At 38.2% G+C, this 19,264-nt stretch overlaps 1 protein-coding gene across 1 annotated transcript in view; it reads left to right on the top strand.

The window, feature by feature from the left end:
- LOC126266948 (proteasome activator complex subunit 4-like) overlaps positions 1 to 19,264 on the top strand; it is a 201,710-nt gene that overhangs the window by 152,383 nt on the left and 30,063 nt on the right. Inside the window, exons 26-27 of the mRNA XM_049971660.1 lie at positions 6,486 to 6,574; positions 10,727 to 10,858. Of these exons, the coding sequence (XP_049827617.1) occupies positions 6,486 to 6,574; positions 10,727 to 10,858 (221 nt within the window). The remainder of the gene's footprint in view (positions 1 to 6,485; positions 6,575 to 10,726; positions 10,859 to 19,264) is intronic.

Raw genomic sequence — 19,264 nt, 5'->3', positions numbered from 1 at the left:
TAACTATTGTTACAATTGGGAGATGGGAATATAATAGACACAGCCTATACCCAAATAGGAGAGGGAAAGATAAGATGGCTGACCTTCTTGCAGAAAATGTTCGGGGGTCTGCAGTCATATAAAGCAAGATATGTGTGGCTACTAATGTCAGAGAGGTACCTTGTTTATATTAAAATCAGTATTCAGACACCCTGCTTAAAAGATCTCTACAAAATACTTAAGAATACACAGAAATGTGAGGTACCTTATTTCATCAAAATACTAGATGATGTAGTAATGTGGTAGAAGAGCTTCTTGCCTGGTTGGAAAATTTAAAGAGCTCTGAGAAAATAGACATCCTGTACCTACCTGAGCACCACACGACTACAGGGTTAGATAGGTTACAAATAAAAGATAACAGTCTAGCATCTTACTCTTGCAGAACTAATACGTGAAAAGGAGGATTTGTTACTTATATTTAGATGGAACCAAGTTCAAAAACATTGAGACAAGTTAGTTTTGTAGTGACCAACACAGAGAAGTGTGTGCTTGTGAACGAATACTGCAAAATAGTTATTTTTTATTGCAACTGTAGGAAATTTTGAGATGTTTAAGAGAATTATGATTCTGTTGTATGCTGTCTGTCAGACAGCAACAAACAGTTAACTCTGCAGTGATTTCAATGTAGGTATTCTAAAAGCTAATGATGGGAAAAATGATCAGGAAACTACGGCATAAAACTTGTGAATGGCTGATATAAAAGCTGTGCATATGCATTAAATAGCTTGAGTGTGCTGTCAGAACGATTTTAAATTGCTGTCTAATACCTCAAATCTCTATTCTTGATGAATTATTGTCTTGCTACTTTGTTCTGGTGGTTCAGATCCTCTGTGCTAATGCATTCCTCGCACATCCATTTCTTCTGGACTACATTCTATCTTGCAAGGAATGCTATATGAAAGATTGCATCTTCTCTGCTCTGAGCTACAAAATGACATTGAATGAACTCTTGTTTATTTTAAAGTTAATTACTTGTCATTAACGTATACTATAGTAGCCGAAATAGGCTAGCTGTATCAATGATGACAGAGATCATTTGTTAAAATGCATCTGACTTAAAGGTTGTACAGATAGTCAGACGGTGTATTAAAAGGTAATTACATTGTCGCTGGGCTATGTATTCTGGCAGTCCATGACACATTCAACTGGAGTCGTCATGGTGTAAACATGCACACCCAGCTGGAAGACACTCCGCGCATTCATCACCAACATACCTCGGCCCTCACATAGAATCTGTGCCAAAATAAAATGGCATGAACCGTCTCTAATTTCGCCTTACACATTATTTCTACCTATTTTGCCCCATCACGATCATCTTCAAGTGGGACAATTCTTCGTAGTGGACCAGGATATTTGCCAAAAGCATCCTGATACACTACAAAACCTTATTTGGATCTTACAGTTTGCTCTCAGTGATGTACCTTCTGACACAGGTGGATAAAGACCGCAGGACTCTACTTGATGATGTTTCCTTTGGTGAAGCTCAAAGCAAGAAAATGACCATACACCTAGTAACAAATGCTCCCTTTGATCATGATGCACAATTATGAGTTAGGATAAATGAAACTGTGCCTTACAGTATTGATACCTCTCAGTGGAAATGAGTTAGAATAATTAATGACCCCCAGACAAATATTTTAAAGAATATTTTACAAGAGATAACCTGGAATGAAATTTATAATGAACCTATTCCATGATAAATTCATATCATGCTTTGAAAATAGCTCCCTATGTAAGCTAATGAGAAAGTGCTTAAACCATATGTCACTAGAGAGAGTAAAGTATCTTATAAAAGAAAAAGGGTAAACATATTTGTTGGCAAGAACAATTAGAGATCCTGCAGTAGCTGCACACTACAAAAACTACTCAAAATTATGGAGAAAAATTATCAAAAATCAAGAAACATGCACATAACTTTCAGAAATTAGTAATTCTGACAACAGACTTAAGGCCATGTGGAATGTAGTGAAATGAACACAGGAAACTGGCCACAGATCAGTATAACATCAATATTGAACTGAATCGTATTAATGAAGAGTCATAGGTAGCAAATGTATTAAATAATCATTTCTTAACTATAGTAGAAAGTATAGGGACAAACAGTTAAAGAGAAAAATTACAGCAGTAAGTTGAAAAAGTAACTCGCATAAAATTGTCATATTGAATGTTTCACGTACTTCACCATTTGAAATTAAGAAAATTATACATTCTTTAAAAAATATAAGTTCATGTGGATTTGGGGGTGTTTACGGTTGTATATTCAAGATTTGTTCCCATGTATTACCTGAAATATGTTATGTGTCACTAACTCCAGGCAATTTTCCAGATAGCCTGAAATAATGCTGTTGTTAAATCCCACTTTGGCAAAGTGGTAGGTGAGATGTCAGTAACTACTGACGTGTTGTACACTGACATCATTTATCAACATTTTGGAGAAGGTGGTACATTTAAGAATAGTATCTCTCCTGAGCAACAATATTATCCTCAGCAAATATATATGAAGGTAGTATCTGTTCCTGAAAGAACAGATACCATTGATGATCATGCAGCTTCTCTAGAATGAAATGATAATTAAATCGAGCGTGCAAGGGATAAGTTCCTGCAGGCGCACTATCCTTTGTTCCCTTGGTTGCTCAGATGGCTAGAGCGTTTGCCATGTAAGCAGGAGATCCCGGGTTTGAGTCCTGGTCGGGGCATACCTTTTCACCATGTCCCCAATTATGTATATCAATGCATGTTTGCAGCTAGGGTGTTGATTTAATTATCATTTCATTCTAGGGAAGCTGCTCGGTCATCAGTGATATCTGTTCTTTCAGGAAACTTCATATATAATTAAAATATGGCTACCCGGCCATTGACCTTCTTGTGAGAATGCACACGCTATGCTCCAACTTGTACAGGATGTGGTAGATTAATCTGACACGAGTAATGAGTGTGATGGGCAAACATCTATTGGGCGCACTATGAATGTTGTGGTGTGGACATGTTGGGAATGTTGGTCTCACGGGGAGCGTGCAAGGGATAAGTCCCAGCAGGTGCACTATCCTCTGTGCCCTCAGTGGCTCAGAAGGATAGAGCATCTACCATGTAAGCATGAGATCCCGGGTTCGAGTCCCAGTTGGGGCACACATTTTCACCATGTCCCCGGTGATGTATATCAACACCTGTTTGCGTCTAGGGTGTTGATTTAATTATCATTTCCTCAGCAAATCACAGTTTGTGGTTCACAAGGGTTTTTATACTGAGAATGCCATTTCCATGTTCGCTCACCAAATTTTACATACATTAAATAACAATATAGTGCTGGTTGGTATTTTATACAATGTATCTAAGACATTTGACTGTGTGAATCACAGTATTCTCCAATATAAACTGATGTTTTGTGGGATTGATGGTTTAGCCAACCAATGGGTAATGTCATATCTAATTGAAAGAATGCAGAAAATTGTGCGTGGTAATTCAACCAATGCAATAAGAGGAGATCCTTCTGACTGGGGAGAAATACATAATGGGTTTCCCAAAGCTCAATCTTAGGTCCACTGTTGCTACTCATATATGTAACATCTTCCATCTAATATACAACAGGCAGAATTAGTTCTCAAAATGAATTTTTCATTCAGCAGCAGAGTGTGCACTGATATGAAACTTCCTGGCAGATAAAAACTGTGTGCCAGACAGAATCGAACTTGGGAAATTTGCCTTTCATGGGCAAGTGCTGCACCAACTGAGTTACCAGAGCACGACTCTCGTGATAATGTTGGTTGAATTACTAAATCCAGTTTTCTGCATTCTTTTGGTTAGATATGGTATTATTCATTGGTTGCCTACATCATTAATCCTGTGAAACTTAAGTGTATTTAGGAGCATGTTGTGATTCACACAGTCAAATGCCTTGAAAAGGCATACAATTGAATGCAGAATCATGAATGATAATGATGATGATATCCATCATCATCATCGTTCTCATACTTCAAAAACACTTTTATCTACTACTGATTGTAAAATTAATACTTGACCTCATCCACGGTTTGGACAAGATTCACAATTACAAACTGCTCTAATGGCATCTCTTAACAATACAAATCATCTATCCTGCCACTCTGTAAGCAGAATTTTTTTCTCTCTGTTAACATTCCATGAGCAAAGCCTCGTTGCACTCCATAGAACATCTATAACATTATTTTTCACTAGCAGTGACCATTAAATGCGTGCATTCGTAAATTACTCAAACCGTACATAATCTTTACGGGTATACTGTAGGGGTAACTCATCTCTAGGAAAGAAAATCTTCACTGTTCGAAAATGTACTGTAAGAAAAATGTGGTGCTCACCCATAATCATCTTGTAGACATCTCCTTATGGAGTTGGGTATTCTGACTACCGTTTCACAGTGTATATTTATCCCCTCATGAAGTTTGTTGTAAATAATCTACTGCACTTCAAAAGGAACTATGATGTACATAACTACAGTACGAAAAGGAAAAAATGGCATTCATTACTCTGCATTAAAGTTGTCTTTAGCACAAGAACAGGTGCACAAAGATGCATAATTGATATAAAATATCTGACAGATAGCAAAGCAGAATTTGAAAACAAACTGAAAAAGTTTCTGCTTGACACATACTTCTATTCCTTGTATTGTAGTAATGTGCAAAAGATCGTTGGCAGGAATTGCTAACTCTTATGTGTATATTTAATAATAATAATAATAATAATAATAATAATAATAATAATAATAAATACAAAACTAAAAAAAATAAACTTGTTAATGATCGGCATGATGGAATATTTACAGAATAATTTGTTATGTGAATGTAAAATGACTTGTTCTATAAAATTTAGATTTATTGTGCACATGATCCATGGAACATAAGACAAACTAAATAAATGGGGGTGTAATACGTTTACAGCTAAATATATACTTTGCAGACCACAGTATAGTGTGCAGCCGAGGCTACTTTGTGCCATTATTTGCAATTTTCTGTTTTGTTGAACTCGCGTATTGAGCGATGGGAAGAAATGAATGTCTGTATGCTTGAGTGCATACCTTAGTCTCCCTTATTTAATTCTCGTTGTACAGTAAAACAGCAGAATTCTCATTTAGTCTTCCTCACATACCAGTTCTCTAAATTTATCCACCAGGGTCCTCTGAGAATGTCACTTTTCTCCTGAAGATTCCCATTTAAGTTTAAGCCTCTCTGTTAGTTATTTATATGGGCTAAATGGATGTGTTAAAGCCACAGCAATCAGTTTCTGAGTAATTACTGCATTATCTTATAATGGTCCAAGGATGATTCTTCCTGTAGGCAGCAGCTACATTAGAAAACATTTTGTAAGTGCTGCTTACACTCTGTTTGATAAATTCTTATTTATGTTAAGAACTTTAGCAATTCTATACATTTCCTTGGGATACACTCAATGTTGATTTCATTTCTGCTGAACATTCACCATCCCACGTACCATACTAACTATTTGTATAAAATACTTTGAGCCATTTGCATATAAGAATATAGATTGGTCATTAGTTGATAATGCTGTACAGTCTTGAGTGCCTTACAGAAATTTAAGATGGCAAAATCTCTCTTCAACCTGTTTCTGTTATTTGCAAGATCCTGTGCCTGAATATTGAATGTCATGTTTAATGTTTGTAGTTTTTCCGGAACCTATACATATTCTCAGCTTCTAATTCTCCTGCAGTGATCAAATTGGTCTGTAATTCTGTGCATCTTTTTCTGTTTTTCTTTCTTAGTTTTGTTATTGTGGAAGATATGCACAGTTGTTTGGTTACTGTTGTAACAGTACTGATGACTTAAGATTCCTTTCTTGCTTCTGCGTTTATCTGACTCCGTTGTGTGTGTGGGTTGGGGGTTGGGGGGTGGGGGGCCACGACGCGCGCGCGCGCATATCAGCTTAAACTTATCAAGCTTTCAATGTATAGCGATGAATGTTTGTAAAGGAACACAGATGAGAGTGAATGGTTATTTGACAACAAAGTACAGAAACATATTAACCATAGGACCTTCACATTTATGAGGGAAATGTAGTATATTAGTGCTCTATGTGAAAAAAATTCAATTAATTTTTGCTGGTTAAAAACTGTGTGCGTATAAAAATGCTTAAAAGATTTTTTTTTTATAATTACTTTACTTATTGCAATTGGTATCCTAGTCTCACAGATTTAACAACACACTTATGCTATATTGTTTAAATGATGGAACCTTTTTAACCACCATAGGCTGTCAGTTTTATTCCTTTAACATACTATGCATATAAATTTCATTGAAGGAATAAAACTGATGGCATATGGTGGTTAACATAGTTCCTTCATTTAGATAACACATTCAGGTTGTGAACCCTTGCATAAAGAAATTACAGCTGTGCTGTGTTAATCAGTCTAACATTTGTGTTATTGTAGTTAAATGAGCTGCATGTAATTACTATTTCAGGAATGCCGTGACCCAAATAGACATCACTGGCTACTAGAGCTTTTGATGAAGGATCCATTCAGAGATGAAGCATCTTTCATTCAGTGCGGGTAAGATTTATGTAAATAACTTTTTTCAGAGCTAGTGATATTTGTCAACATTTTGCACAGTGCTAGACAAATTTTGACTGCAATCGTTTCTGGATTGCACATTTCATTTATTTGTTTTCTGTTTTAAAATGGTAATGTCATAATTGTCCATGTATATTTCTTCCCTGTAGAAAGGCCATTAAAATAAGACTGTCAGTTGGCCACTGTTTTTTACAATTATTCCATTTAGGATTTTTGGAACATTTACAAATGCTTGAATGAATAAGTCTGAATAGAATTAAAAAAAAAATAGCCAAATTACATTTAACTTTTACTGTTACTATGTATTAGAGAGTACCCATGGTCATTATTTGCCATGTTTAACATCAGTGGGAACATGAGAAGGCTTTTGCAATTGTGTGATATTTTTCTGTGTTATAACAGCAAACATTTTGTAAACATAAAAAAAAGAAAAAATTAGAAGATAATGTGCAGTAAAATTCCTGTGTAATGAATCTCTGGGAACTACCTGTACATATTATGAATTCAGTCAGACTAGCCAAAAGGAATAACTCCCTTGATCACACAGCACCTTTGTGGACTTCAGCAATACAATCATATTCTGTCAGTACATAATTTATCTTTTGTTGTGCTCAAAATTGAGGAATATAAATCTCAAGCATCTTTGTACACTCCCAGAAAGGCATTCCACTTCCAGTCCAATCTGGTCCACACTTTACCATTCCTGACACTAGTGGAGATCTCAGTTCTACGAGGGAGTGAGCTTGAAAGGTGATCTGTTGGAGGTTAAGCAAAAACAGATTGCTTACACAAAATATTATATCTACTAACAATTAAACTCGTCTTCATAACTCAAGTTACATGCTTCTAAGGAATAATTTTATCAGGGTGCATGGGGACCAAGAATGAGTGCCGAGGAATGTAATATAAGCAATTAATTGACTGCCACAATTGGCTTGCTACAGTCTGCATCAACCCTTATATTAAGAATTTTTGATAGAAATTGTAAAGCAACTGTTCTTTCTTGTGTTGTCAATTAAAAATACACTCCTGGAAATCGAAAAAAGAACACATTGACACCGGTGTGTCAGACCCACCATACTTGCTCCGGACACTGCGAGAGGGCTGTACAAGCAATGATCACACGCACGGCACAGCGGAAACACCAGGAACCGCGGTGTTGGCCGTCGAATGGCGCTAGATGCGCAGCATTTGTGCACCGCCGCCGTCAGTGTCAGCCAGTTTGCCGTGGCATACGGAGCTCCATCGCAGTCTTTAACACTGGTAGCATGCCGCGACAGCGTGGACGTGAACCGTATGTGCAGTTGACAGACTTTGAGCGGGGGCGTATAGTGGGCATGCGGGAGGCCGGGTGGACGTACCGCCGAATTGCTCAACACGTGGGGCGTGAGGTCTGCACAGTACATCGATGTTGTCACCAGTGGTCGGCGGAAGGTGCACGTGCCCGTTGACCTGGGACCGGACCGCAGCGACACACGGATGCACGCCAAGACCGTAGCATCCTACGCAGTGCCGTAGGGGACCGCACCGCCACTTCCCAGCAAATTAGGGACACTGTTGCTTCTGGGGTATCGGCGAGGACCATTCGCAACCGTCTCCATGAAGCTGGGCTACGGTCCCGCACACCGTTAGGCCGTCTTCCGCTCACGCCCCAATATCGTGCAGCCCGCCTCCAGTGGTGTCGCGACAGGCATGAATGGAGGGACGAATGGAGACGTGTCGTTTTCAGCGATGAGTCGCTTCTGCCTTGGTGCCAATGATGGTCGTATGCGTGTTTGGCGCCGTGCAGGTGAGCGCCACAATCAGGACTGCATACGACCGAGGCACACAGGGCCAACACCCGGCATCATGGTGTGGGGAGCGATCTCCTACACTGGCCGTACACCTCTGGTGATCGTCGAGGGGACACTGAATAGTGCACGGTACATCCAAACCGCCATTGAACCCATCGTTCTTCCATTCCTAGACCGTCAAGGGAACTTGCTGTTCCAACAGGACAATGCACGTCCGCATGTATCCCGTGCCACCCAACGTGCTCTAGAAGGTGTAAGTCAACTACCCTGGCCAGCAAGATCTCCGGATCTGTCCCCCATTGAGCATGTTTGGGACTGGATGAAGCGTCGCCTCACGCGGTCTGCACGTCCAGCACGAACGCTGGTCCAACTGAGGCGCCAGGTGGAAATGGCATGGCAAGCTGTTCCACAGGACTACATCCAGCATCTCTACGATCGTCTCCATGGGAGAATAGCAGCCTGCATTGCTGCAAAAGGTGGATATACACTGTACTAGTGCCGACATTGTGTATGCCCTGTTGCCTGTGTCTATATGCCTGTGGTTCTGTCAGTGTGATCATGTGATGTATCTGACCCCAGGAATGTGTCAATAAAGTTTCCCCTTCCTGAGACAATGAATTCACGGTGTTCTTATTTCAATTTCCAGGAGTGTACATAATATGGAGCTGAAATAAAGTAAAAACTGGAAATGTGTGTAGTTTTACTGGTTTGTCCGTAGAAAAATATAGTGACTTAAAAGAATGGTGTTTAATTAATTCTCAAGGTTAATATGTACTGTATTTACTCGAATGTAAGCCGCACTTTTTTTCCGGTATTTGTAATCCAAAAAACCTTCTGTGGCTTTGAATCGAGTGCAAAGTAAGCAGAAGTTCTGAAAAATGTTAGTAGGTGCCGCCAAAACTAACGTCTGCCGTCAAATATATGTAGTGCTACACAGGCATGCTTTGCAGGCACAAAGATAAATACTGGAGCCAAAACCTCTGCATCAGTAAATAAATTAAAAAACGGGTGGAAGATGAGCTTTTTTTACTCCACCCCTAGTTTCGACCATTGCATTTTCATACATTATTCAACAAAGTAAATACAAATTCCGTATTGTTCATCTACGAATGTGGCAGCATTTCAAAGTGCTACGAAAATCCGACTGCCGAGACTGTTTGGGATGTTTATCAATATGGCCAACTCTACGTTCTGAATTTTTTCCTACCTGTGAGAAAAGATGGTTGCTAATAGGAACTTTTATGAATTGTGAATCGCATGCAATATTCTCTTCACCATAAGAATAATACGAATATAAACATTTTTCCATGTATTCTTTCTAGTTTTCTGCTATCTCATTTAAATCCTGTCTGCCTAATAAACTACGAAACTAGAGTGAGACAGCAGAAAATGCGGAAGAATATACATATCATGTCATGTTTATATTCATATTATTCTTATGCCTAATAGTGATACAGTCAGAAATGAAACACAGCAATTGACTAGATTTTTAAATCTAAGACGACTCTAATTTCTGTGCAGAATGTAATGTACTAATGAGGCGTTTACAAAGATTTTCAAACGGAGAAAAATTTTTGCTAAACTCTCGTTCAGTACATCTTCTATCATTGGCAGTCCATTATGTGGTTCTTGTTGATCATTATCAAAGAAAGTAGCAAAGAAAGCAAATAGCAGTCTCTTGCCATTGTTTCGCTGATGAGATGATTCCTTTAAAAAAAAGAAAGAAAGAGGGGGCGCGGTAGCGCGCACAAAAGCAAGCCATGCCGCGAGCGTCGGCAGGTCGTAAACACTCATTATCAGAATGCGACAAACAATGCAAGACACAGTACAATAATGCATTTTCAGCTTAGAGTGACGTAAACACCTATAACAAAGAGAACAGCATTTATCAGATCAAAGAAAAATAAGCAATCAATTCAACCAGACGAAGCACGTGAAAAAGGAAGGGTACCCGTATAAATACAGACGGAGCGCCTGACTTATAGCAATGGCTACCTGGTAAAGCATAACTGCTAAGCTTACGACTCAAACCAAACTACTGTAGCTGTATCGTCATTCATTCGACCTAAATTGTGTCTCACATTACAATGGACCAACTTTGTTTTGAATTGGAGGTGCGGCCTAAAACTTTTCTCTCCCCTTGTATTTCGAGTCTCAAATTTCAGGTGCGGCTTAGATTCGGGAATTATTTTTTTTCCCTTGATTTCGAGTCTCATTTTTCAGGTGCAGCTTAGATTAGAGTGCGGCTTAGATTTGAGTAAATACAGTATTTCTTTTAAATGATTAATAGAGGCTTTGCACCTACTGTTTATATGTAATACCATTATTTTGCTTTCAGACGATTATATGCTTTGCAAGGTGCCTTAAATCAGCAAGAATGGAGAGTATCTGAACTCTTCCATAGGTTGATGGAATACTTCAAACCATTCCTTACGCATCCATTCCAGAATGTAAGAGACCGTCTAGGAAGGTGAGTTCTCACAGTACATGAAGAATGTTTCATTTATTCAAAAACAAAATCAACCATTGCTAAAATTAGGGAATTATACCTGTTGAACCCTCTTTTTCTCTTAAATTATTTATAGAATTGGGAGTAATGTTTCTTTGAATTTCACACACACACACACACACACACACACACATTTATTTATTTTAATTACAAGGACTACACAAAAATATATCCTTTGGACTGGAAAAGGAAAATTTATATTTATGTGATGTGTGGTATGGTATAAAATTGCCTTTCAATTTATTCCTCTTCATTTTGTGTGTATGGTTGAATGGTCTCTTAACTAATGAAAGTAGTAATAAAATTTTCATTTTACGATGATAGAGATTCTGTATTGTTTTCATTATGTCTGCAAAGATCTCATCCCAGGAGTTTTTTATCCTTTGGAACAACTTGAAATCACAAAGAGCTATGCCAAGAGAATGTAGAGCTTTGACATCAGTAAGCTGTTTCATGTCTCAACTTTAATGGAGATGTGCTGTATTATTCACTCATTGTTAGGATACAGCTTTGTTTGCGCTTTCCCTTGCTGAACTGCCTCACAAATATGACAGAAATTTTTTTCACTAGCACGCTTGATTGACTCTGACCTCAAGATACATATTTATGATGATTACTGATATAGTTCCGAATATCAAAGTGTGTCCTCTCCTTTTTTTGTGATTTTGGTTTCCAAATTGTACAGAAACCTCTTCGTCTTGTCTCGAGAGGCTATATTTTGAGGGACCTAGAGTCATTTTTAATGTACAGCAACATGCTCCCTTCAGCTTAAAATGGATAGTTTTTATTGTCATAGGACCAGTGCCAGTACTAGCCTCTTCAGAAAATTTTGTTGCTCACCAGTCCGATCAGTGATTTTGTGATGGATGCAACATACTCAATCATTTTATAGTCTTCTGGAGCACTGGTAACTCTTCTTTGATGAACATCCGTACTCGACTGTTGAAGCAATTGTTACATTAGCATAACATTCGGCAAAACCCCAATTCTTTAATGAATTGAACTCCCATGTATAAAATAGCTTCAAACATCTGATTACTTTACGGATCAGTTAATGTGTTAAATATTTTATGTTCAGTGTGTGAGCTAGAAAACGTTTGTAAAAAGTCTGAAATTACATTTAAAGTTTGTTGAAAGTTGCTACATCCTCATTATACAACACAGGGCAATTATAATGTGGGTAATTTGCAGTGCATTTTAAGCAGAAGCTAGTTTCTCATGCAACTCAATGTTTATGACATGATATGTCCTAATATGTGTTGTACAGTCATATAATTTTGCAGCCACATTCATTTAAATTTGTGGATACAATGTGCGCACTATGTTACGAGTAGAGTTAGTGCTAATGAAGTAATAAATTAAGTCATGTGTGATACTGAAGTTTAGCTGCAGGAACAGTGAAAATGTGGCAAGTGATGAAAAGTTTGTTACAAGTCGCTAAGTGCTCCCATTCTCAAATACAGGATAAAAATCCTTCGCCATCTGCCTACCACTCTCTCACTAGCTGTGTAGAACAAGCAGCTGACACTCCTCCTTTCATTCCAGTCAAAAGTAATGGTGAGTGTCGACAGCATCGCAACGCGAAACACTTAAGTATGCCACTGGCCCACATCTGGACTCTTACCACCTGCAGAAATGAGTGCTCTTGTTGAGAATTAGTCCAATTTTGAAGTCAGTCAGTTGTGACTACAAATGGGTTCAGACAGACTGCAATTAAAGTGTGGTAGACGTTCCTAAAAAAGCCAAAGTACATAGTACAGATTCCCATTGTTGGCAACATGACATAATTTGTTGCCTGCTGACTGCTCCCCTCCCCACACTCTAGTTCTCAGCCAAGCTGGTATTATTTTTCTCCCACCAACACTTCCGTGGTGCTGTGCTTGAGCAACTATTAAACACCGACTGCAATATCTTCTTGGATGCAAGTCATAGTAACAACAGCAACTAATACATAAAGAAAAGATTACATTCATGGTTCAGCCCAGTTCCCAAACTTCCATTCATTCTATCATCTTCTGACATCTGTTGGTACTATCTCCACGAAGGGTCTTGGTGCTGTAATTTATTCTCATGACAACAATTACAGTCAATTTAATATGATTTATTTCATTTGTTAGACTTTTCATTCTGAATAAATTTTCCATCTTGTTTCATCTGAATGTCAGCATCATGCTCTAAAGCTGATTAAAAGCTGGTAACATTTTACCCAGTGTTCTAGTACATGAACAGTGACCAAATTTCTCATTTGCAACCCACAGAGTAAATCAATACAATTTCTCATAAACAAATAAAATATTGATCATTGCTCAGAATCAAGTAATGTTCTTGGATGACGTTTCTGGAAAACAGCATAGTGTTTGTACACTGTATCCATATGTGTATGAGAACTTATTGCAAACCTGTTCAAATACTTTATTTTACAATCCAATGAGCAGCAATTTATACAGGGTGTTTCAAAAATGACCGGTATATTTGAAACGGCAATACAAACTAAATGAGCAGCGATAGAAATACACCGTTTGTTGCAATATGCTTGGGACAACAGTACATTTTCAGGCAGACAAACTTTCTAAATTACAGTAGTTACAATTGTCAACAACAGATGGCGCTGCGGTCTGGGAAACTCTATAGTACAATATTTTCCACATATCCACCATGCGTAGCAATAATATGGTGTAGCCTCTGAATGAAATTACCCGAAACCTTTGACAACGTGTCTGGCGGAATGGCTTCACATGCAGATGAGATGTACTGTTTCAGCTGTTCAATTGTTTCTGGATTCTGGCGGTACACCTGGTCTTTCAAGTGTCCCCACAGAAAGAAGTCACAGGGGTCATGTCTGGCGAATAGGGAGGCCAATCCACGCCGCCTCCTGTATGTTTCGGATAGCCCAAAGCAATCACACGATCATCGAAATATTCATTCAGGAAATTAAAGACGTTGGCCATGCGATGTGTCCGGGCACCATCTTGCATAAACCACGAGGTGTTCGCAGTGTCGTCTAAGGCAGTTTGTACTGCCACAAATTCACGAAGAATGTCCAGATAGCGTGATGCAGTAATCGTTTCGGATCTGAAAAATGGGTCAATGATTCCTTTGTAAGAAATGGCGGCCCAGACCAGTACTTTTTGAGGATGCAGGGACGATGGGACTGCAACATGGGGCTTTTCGGTTCCCCATATGCGCCAGTTCTGTTTATTGACGAAGCCGTCCAGGTAAAAATAAGTTTCGTCAGTAAACCAAATGCTGCCCACATGCGTATCGCCGTCATCAATCCTGTGCACTATATCGTTAGCGAATGTCTCTCGTGCAGCAATGGTAGCGGCGCTGAGGGGTTGCCGTGTTTGAATTTTGTATGGATACAGGTGTAAACTCCGGCGCATGAGACGATACGTGGACGTTGGCGTCATTTGGACCGCAGCTGCAACACGGCAAACGGACACCCGAGGCCGCTGTTGGATCACCTGCTGCACTACCTGCGCGTTGCCCTCTGTGGTTGCCGTACGCAGTCGCCCTACCTTTCCAGCATGTTCATCCATCACGTTCCCAGTCCGTTGAAATTTTTCAAACAGATCCTTTATTGTATCGCTTTTCGGTCCTTTGGTTACATTAAACCTCCGTTGAAAGCTTCGTCTTGTTGCAACAACACTGTGTTCTAGGCGGTGGAATTCCAACACCAGAAAAATCCTCTGTTCTAAGGAATAAACCCTGTTGTCCACAGCACACTTGCACGTTGTGACAGCACACGCTTACAGCAGAAAGACGACGTACAGAATGGCGCACCCACAGACTGCGTTGTCTTCTATATCTTTCACATCACTTGCAGTGCCATCTGTTGTTGAAAATTGTAACTACTGTAATTTCGAAAGTTTGTCCGCCTGAAAATATACTGTTGTTACAAGCATATTGCAACAAACTGCAACAAACGGTGTATTTCTATCGCTGCTTGTTTAGTTTTTATTGCCGTTTCAAATATACCGGTCATTTTTGAAACACCCTGTATTTTGTTACATAATCTTTCTGTTCAGATACAACAAGAGTTTATAAGATGATAGAATTGGTGCCATTTCCTCCCGTGTTTCACAAAGTTGTCAAATGTCAAGCAGAGCAGAGTTAACTTGTTTCTCTCTTGCAGTTGTGCCGCTCAAGTCAAATGTCACATGATTGTTTGAGCAACATTCATACTGTATCGAGCGCTTCGGGCTGCAGGAAATCTTGAGCCCGTTGAAAGACGAGTATCTTTTGTTCAGTCCTGCCTCACTGATTTCTTAAAAAAAATTTTCATGTGACCTCAGTACCCAAATCTTCATCTAGAAATCTAAGACAACCCCTATGTATGAGTACTCTGTTAAACAATGTCAAAACGTTAAAACCCGGCAGCAATAGTTTAACCTGTGAACATAAGATGACCCTGTAATTTTCAAATGGTCAATTGGGAAAGAAAAACTTTGTCTTGTAATCTGGTAAATACAGTACACAGTTTCTAATTGAAGTACTTTTTACAGGAGATTATACCTCTGAATTGGTAGATCATTGCAGCTTTTTAAATGTTTGTTTTCTCTGGAAACTGTTACATTGGCAGGAAAGTGAACCATCAACCAGGTTGGTTTGTTACCAATATAGATAATTGCCATAGTGTCAGAAGCTGGCTGAATTTTTTGATCATTTGTATGTGGGATATATTGCATCAAGTCAATGTTCGGTAGTTCTTACATTACTGAGGAAGCTACACAGGAAAGGGGAAGTGTACTTCCATGTTGCATTCCTTTCTAAATATACCGATTTTTAAATGTTTACATCACAATAATTAATTTGGTCGTTCTGTTGGGAGAGACAGGAGGAGGAGAGAGAACAGCAAGTTTTGTGCAGATATGTTTGTAATTAAATGTGTAGTGATAAGTCATTTTAACCTTATTAACCACACATATTATGCAATATATGATTATTACACTGTTTAATTTTCTTTGAAATTTAGCCTTCATTTTTAGAACTTGTTAATTCAGAGATGGAGTTGATGCAGATTCCCATGCAGGCCTCTTGAGCTCTGCACGACAGCTGCGACATGACCAATTCGAACCTACTTCCAGTATTTGAGCCTTGGTTTCCCTCTACTTACACCCCCCCCTCCCACCACCACCACTACCTGCCCCTCCCCAATTACCAAATTAACTAATCCTTGACGCCGCATGTGCATCTTATTAATCCAACACTTACTTTGCTGTTAAACTTAATTTCTGCCTTATCTGATCTTCAGCAAGCTTCTGTGATATTGCTTTTCAAAATCTTCTGTTCTCTTCTTATCTGTAATCGTTACCGTCCATGTTTCACTTTCTTATAACGTTGGATTCCAGACACACACTTATAGAAAAGATATCATAATACATAAATTTATAATTATGTTACAGTTTTTAATTACTTTTCATGCCATTGGTGGTTTGCATTTCATATCCATCATTTACCATCATATGTTATTTCCCTGCCCAAGTAGTAAAACGTGTCCATTGCTTTCAGCACCTTGTTTCGTAATATAATCTTCCCAATATCACTCGATTTAATTCAACTACATTTCATTACTATTAATTTTTAATTCAACTGTTCTTTGATGTCCTCAGCCATTTACGATTTAGTTTTTATTTCATCTCCTTGAACATTATATTCAAAAATTTTCTTTAATTTCCATAACTAGTTGCACTGTACAGGTTGAGTAACACATGGGCTAGGTTACAACTCTTTGTTGCACTCACTGTTCAACAAATGCTTCCCTTTCATATTATTTGACTTTAATACTATAGTCTGGTTTTTGTACAAGTTTCAGACGACTGTTCACTCTTTGTATTTTATCCCCTATAACTTCAGAATATCAAAGAATGTATTTCATTTCAGATTATCAAGATTTTTTTTCTGAATTTACAAATGCTATAAATGTGGGCCATTCTTCAACATGCCCACTAAGATAAATCATAGTGGTAGTATTATTGGTTCTGTCTTCCTCTGGAACAGAAACAAACTGATTGATCTTCCCCAAGGTTTGCTTCAAACAAGCATTCTTCTAAAGATAATTGGTGTTAATATTTTGCAATTGTGATTTATTAAAATGATGGTTCACTGATCCTCATACCTGTCATAAATTAACCTCCTATCAAGATTATTGCATTCTTCTTAAATCCTGAGTTATTTTGCCAGTTTCATATATCCTCCATATCAGATGGAACAGTTTTGCTGTCATTGGTTCTGACAAGAATATCAGTTGTTATGAAGAAATTTCGTGTACTTAAAGTGCTTTGATTAAATTTAAGTCTTTCAGTACTCTTGTACAATTCATTTTGCATTATGCATCACCCATCTCATCTTCATCCACTGTTTCATTCTGATATTGTCATCATATTTCTTTCCTTTGCATAGTCCTACTATGTATTTCTTCTGCATTTTAGCCTTCTTGTCTTCGCTTACAATTGGACATTGTCTTTCTATCATCACTGGTTTCTTCCATATTTATGGTACATACAGGGCTTGGCCAAAAATGAAAGTGTTAGAAGCAGAAGCTCCAGATGGCCAAAAGTTTAGAAAAATATCATTTTTGGCACGGGTCAGGCAGAGCACAAGCTGTTTATGTTAGTGTACTTTCCAGGCAGCTGTTTTCGCAGTGGACAGAGTGCACAATCATAATCTGAGGGTTGGGATTCGAGATCATATGTGGAAACTTTTTTTATTTGCTTCTTGTGTTACTTACACTGCAGGTAAACCAAAATAATGCTCAATATGTCGTACTTATTAATATTTTGTAAAAGGCATGAAAATAAAAGGCAAAGGAAAATTTTTGATTGCAAATAAATTTCCGTGAAGTCATTGTATGTAATGCATCCATGAGAGCTCTGCAAGTAACTTTCTAAGAAGGTATTGTAATTAAAACATACAGGACTTAATGTTCCACTAGATTAATTTTGTCTTTGAGCAGCCCTCAGCTACTAATGAAACACTTCAATGTTTGTTTCAATAATTTAAGCAAGTAGCTTCAATACTACTCATATCTCATGGAGAGAGAAAAAGAAATCACACCCCATGAACACTACATCAGAATACATTCCATTGTAAATCATCAGCTATCCTCTCCATTATTTGCTGAAATGATGCATTATGCATGGTTTACTGCCAAACTGTGCTGTGAGAGAGAATTTGTAGTTATAAAAATGCAGCATTTGTAACAAGTGCAAGATGCTGAAATAATTATGACTTTCCCTGTATTTGCAATGAATATCATCGAAGCACTTTTAAATCAGCAACTGTAAATTAACAAAAATACATGCAAAGTTCTTTTGTATGCTTTCCGGTCCCTTCATGGAAATTTATTTTCAATACCAAATTTCCTTTACTTTTCCTTCTCATGCCTTTTATGGAAAATTTAATAAATGCAATATAATGAGTGTTATTTTGGTGCATTTGCAGCGTAAGTAACATAAAAACAGAAAATAAAAAAAGTTTGTGCATCAGCATTGAGTCTCGCTCCTCAGATTGCCTATGTGCAAACTATGCTCACAAAAATGACTCCTGCTGCACCTGGTTCGCGCCAAAAATGCTATATTTTTCTTATCATATGGCCATCTGGAACTCCCACCTCTGTCACTTACATTTCTGGCCAAACCCTAACGTATACCATAAATTTGGAAGAAATCGGTGATGACGAGTTGGCGATTTCCCCTTTTAGTGGAGTCCGCTTATCTTCAATTTTACCATTTGCCAAATTGCACTTCCTGTCTGTCTCATTTTTTGTGTGTGTCTTTATTCCCTTTGTCCATTTCCTTTTATGAATTTTTATGATTTCTTTTTACATCAGCATATTTTAATATACTGTGTGTAATCTAAGGACATGTTAGGTCTGTGTCTCATTGCCAAGTTTTTCTTTGCTGTTTTTGCTATTTCACTAGGTACACATCTCCTTTACTATGAGGCACCTATTGTTGTAGGGCTAACATAGTTCAGGAGATATTATGTTATAAACACTGAGATGTGTGAAAAGCTGCCACCTTCTGCATGGATTTTAAATTTATCACTCCTTTTCTACCAACTCTCACAGTCAGTATCCACATGCCACTGAATGTACTTACACAAATACATCATTGTGCAACACACAGTTACAGAGATTTGAGTTCATAAACACTGAGGCATGTGAAAAATTGCCACATCGTGCATGAAATTTTAATACATTTATTCTTTAGTACTAAGACACTCTCACAAGTGGAGTAGAATTTAGGAAATCCTAGACATGTGGCAGTGCTTTTGACAGCTTTCAACTTCCAAGGGCAAATAGCTGTAGGTGAAAACAGTAGCCGTTTACAGAGATGTGATGAGGCGTTGTCATAGAGACTTTGA

This window comes from Schistocerca gregaria, chromosome 4 (assembly GCF_023897955.1).
Source record: "Schistocerca gregaria isolate iqSchGreg1 chromosome 4, iqSchGreg1.2, whole genome shotgun sequence".
Taxonomy (NCBI): Eukaryota; Metazoa; Arthropoda; class Insecta; order Orthoptera; family Acrididae; genus Schistocerca; species Schistocerca gregaria.
The sequence above is the reverse complement of the archived record's forward strand: the minus strand, read 5'-3'. Positions and strand labels throughout refer to the sequence as shown.